The 2,436-nt window shown below is 30.7% G+C and overlaps 1 protein-coding gene across 1 annotated transcript in view; it reads right to left on the bottom strand.

Moving 5' to 3' along the window:
• Positions 1 to 231: 231 nt before the first annotated feature.
• LOC107737476 (uncharacterized) overlaps positions 232 to 2,436 on the bottom strand; it is a gene marked incomplete at its 3' end in the record, with an annotated part of 37,281 nt that continues 35,076 nt past the window's right edge. Inside the window, exons 4-8 of the mRNA XM_016548960.1 lie at positions 2,189 to 2,284; positions 1,822 to 1,959; positions 826 to 918; positions 435 to 641; positions 232 to 354 (exon numbers count right to left, since the gene is read on the bottom strand). Of these exons, the coding sequence (XP_016404446.1) occupies positions 232 to 354; positions 435 to 641; positions 826 to 918; positions 1,822 to 1,959; positions 2,189 to 2,284 (657 nt within the window). The remainder of the gene's footprint in view (positions 355 to 434; positions 642 to 825; positions 919 to 1,821; positions 1,960 to 2,188; positions 2,285 to 2,436) is intronic.

Here is a 2,436-nt window from a genome sequence, read left to right as displayed (position 1 = left end):
AAATATAAAAAATCTAATAATAAAATAATAAATCAAAAATATTACTATAATAAAATAAATAATATTAAAATAAATAAATAAAATAATCAATATAAAATAATAAAATAAATAAAATACTAAAAATATAAACTATAATAATAAAATAAACAAACATAAAATAATGATAAAATAAATATTTTTTAAATTATTTTTGTCTTTGAAAGTATGGAGAAGCATGGTTATTTGTGATGCAAACACACTTTGACGCACCTCAGTGTCCTGTATTTTGTTCTTGAGCGTCTGCTGCAGGAAGTTGAAGGCGTATTCCTGAGTGTTTGCTTCGACCATCACCTCCCGCGCCTCCTTCAGCTCTTTCTGCAGACACACACACACACACGTGTTGATAACCTGCGAGCTGACGGTGTGTGTTCTGCTGTGGTATGTGGTGTTTGTACCTCCATCTTTTTGAAGCGCTCCTGCATGACGTTGTTGTTGCTCTCTAACTCCACGATGTTCTCGCGCAGCCGGTTCGTCTCGCCCTGCATCTGTGTGTTCGTCCGCAGCAGATCTTCATTGTTCACCAGCAGACCTCGCATCTCGAAGCGGATCTGGTTCCTCTCCTTCTCCATCTCGATGCTCTCCGCTTCCAGAAACTGGTTCCTCTGCAGCACATAAACAGACATATTAAACATAATCTGCATTCTGCATGGATTCTGACTGTGTTTTGTGGCCTGAACATCAGTATATTCATAATGGCATATTACCAATTGTGAATTGTGCATCACATGTGAATTAAAGTGTGATTTATGGATGATTTATGACTGCATTTGTGCGTTGCATACTGACCCTGCGACAGTCCTCCAGCTGTTTGGTCAGTTCCTGGATGAAATCCAGTTTGTTCGGTTGGTTGTTTCGTTGCATGAGTTGACTTGGAGTCGCCTTCAGGAGACAAAATATGAGTTTTAATAAAAATCATCCTCTGGGACATGAAGGTGCTCAGTGAATAAACATCTATTTATTGCTTTATTGCTTTTAATTATATAATAAATAAGTACATTTAATAAATTATTTATTGTATTATTTATTAGAAAACCTATGATAAAATATAACAAATACAATAAATGTAGTAAATTATTTTATTTATTCATTTTGTTTTAATACATATTAAATTTACATTTATATGCATTATTTATTTTGTTTTAATATAAATTGATAGCTTTATTTTATTTTAATATAAATCGATTGCTTTCTTTCTTTCTGTATTTATTTATTTATTTTTTAATACAAACTGATCACTTTATTTTATTTATTTATTTATTTTTATATTACATTTATATTTATGTATGTTGATTGCATTTTTAAAATATAAATTCTTTATTTTAATATATATTTTACGTTTATATTTACATATATTATTATTTATTTTATTTTAATATAAAATGTTTTATTTATTTTATTTATAAATTTAATTTAAGTTTTTTTATTAATATTTTGAATTTTTTGTTTATTTTTATTTATATTTTGTTTTCATTTTAATTTTTGTTTAAAGTTTTAGTAATTTTGATTACAGTAAGTTTGTTTTGTTTTGTCATTTTACTAGTTTTTGTTTTCATATTTATATACAATATTCAATATAAATTTTTATTTTATTTTTTATAAATATGTCAGTTTTGATTCATTTTTATTTCAGTTTTAGATTTTGAAACAGAATGAGATAGAATAAGTTTAAATTTTTTTATATTTTATTTTATTTCAGTTAACATACATATAATTTGAATATAAATTGATTGCTTATTTTATGGATGAATATGTATTTCCTGCTTCTCTGTGGAGCAGACTCACGTCTCGTCTGCGAGTCAGACTGTCGTATCCGGGGACTCGTGTGCGGTGGTTCACAGCTGGACTGCTAACAGGACTCACGCTTCTGTTCAGACCAAACAGACTCATCTCAGAGCCGGCAGGTGACATCACTTCCTGTGTCTGACAGACCAATCAAAACACATTCAGAGCACTGCTTCAGTATCATGACGTCTGAATTCATCTGAAGTCATAGAAGCTATAATAATTCTAAAAGAAGTAGACGGTCATTGTTGAAGAGAGTGAAGTGTTGTATGTGAGACTGTAGGACACACGTTCATGTTCTGTCCACTAGAGGGACACACACTCACTCACTCACTCACTATCATCTGTATAACCTGAGTTTATTCACCTTGAAGTCAGACATTCTGTTGATGGGATTGTAGTCCAGCGAGAGCGTCGAATACGGACTGTTGAAAACTCGGGGAGGACTTTCAAAGCCGCCCATCTGAAAGAACACAGAGACATTACTGTAAAGGTTCTTTCTGTCATGCTCTAACAGTAAAGCATTGTGTTCCTTTTTAAACTGACACCATAATATTTATAATAGTAATAGTAATAATTCCTATAAAAATGAAAAATAGTTGAATGAAAAAATTA

The sequence above is a fragment of the Sinocyclocheilus rhinocerous genome, unplaced genomic scaffold (genome assembly GCF_001515625.1).
Source record: "Sinocyclocheilus rhinocerous isolate Xijiao unplaced genomic scaffold, SAMN03320098_v1.1 scaffold824, whole genome shotgun sequence".
In the NCBI taxonomy this organism is placed as follows: domain Eukaryota; kingdom Metazoa; phylum Chordata; class Actinopteri; order Cypriniformes; family Cyprinidae; genus Sinocyclocheilus; species Sinocyclocheilus rhinocerous.
Note: the sequence above shows the minus strand (reverse complement) of the source record. Positions and strands in the feature narration are given on the sequence as shown.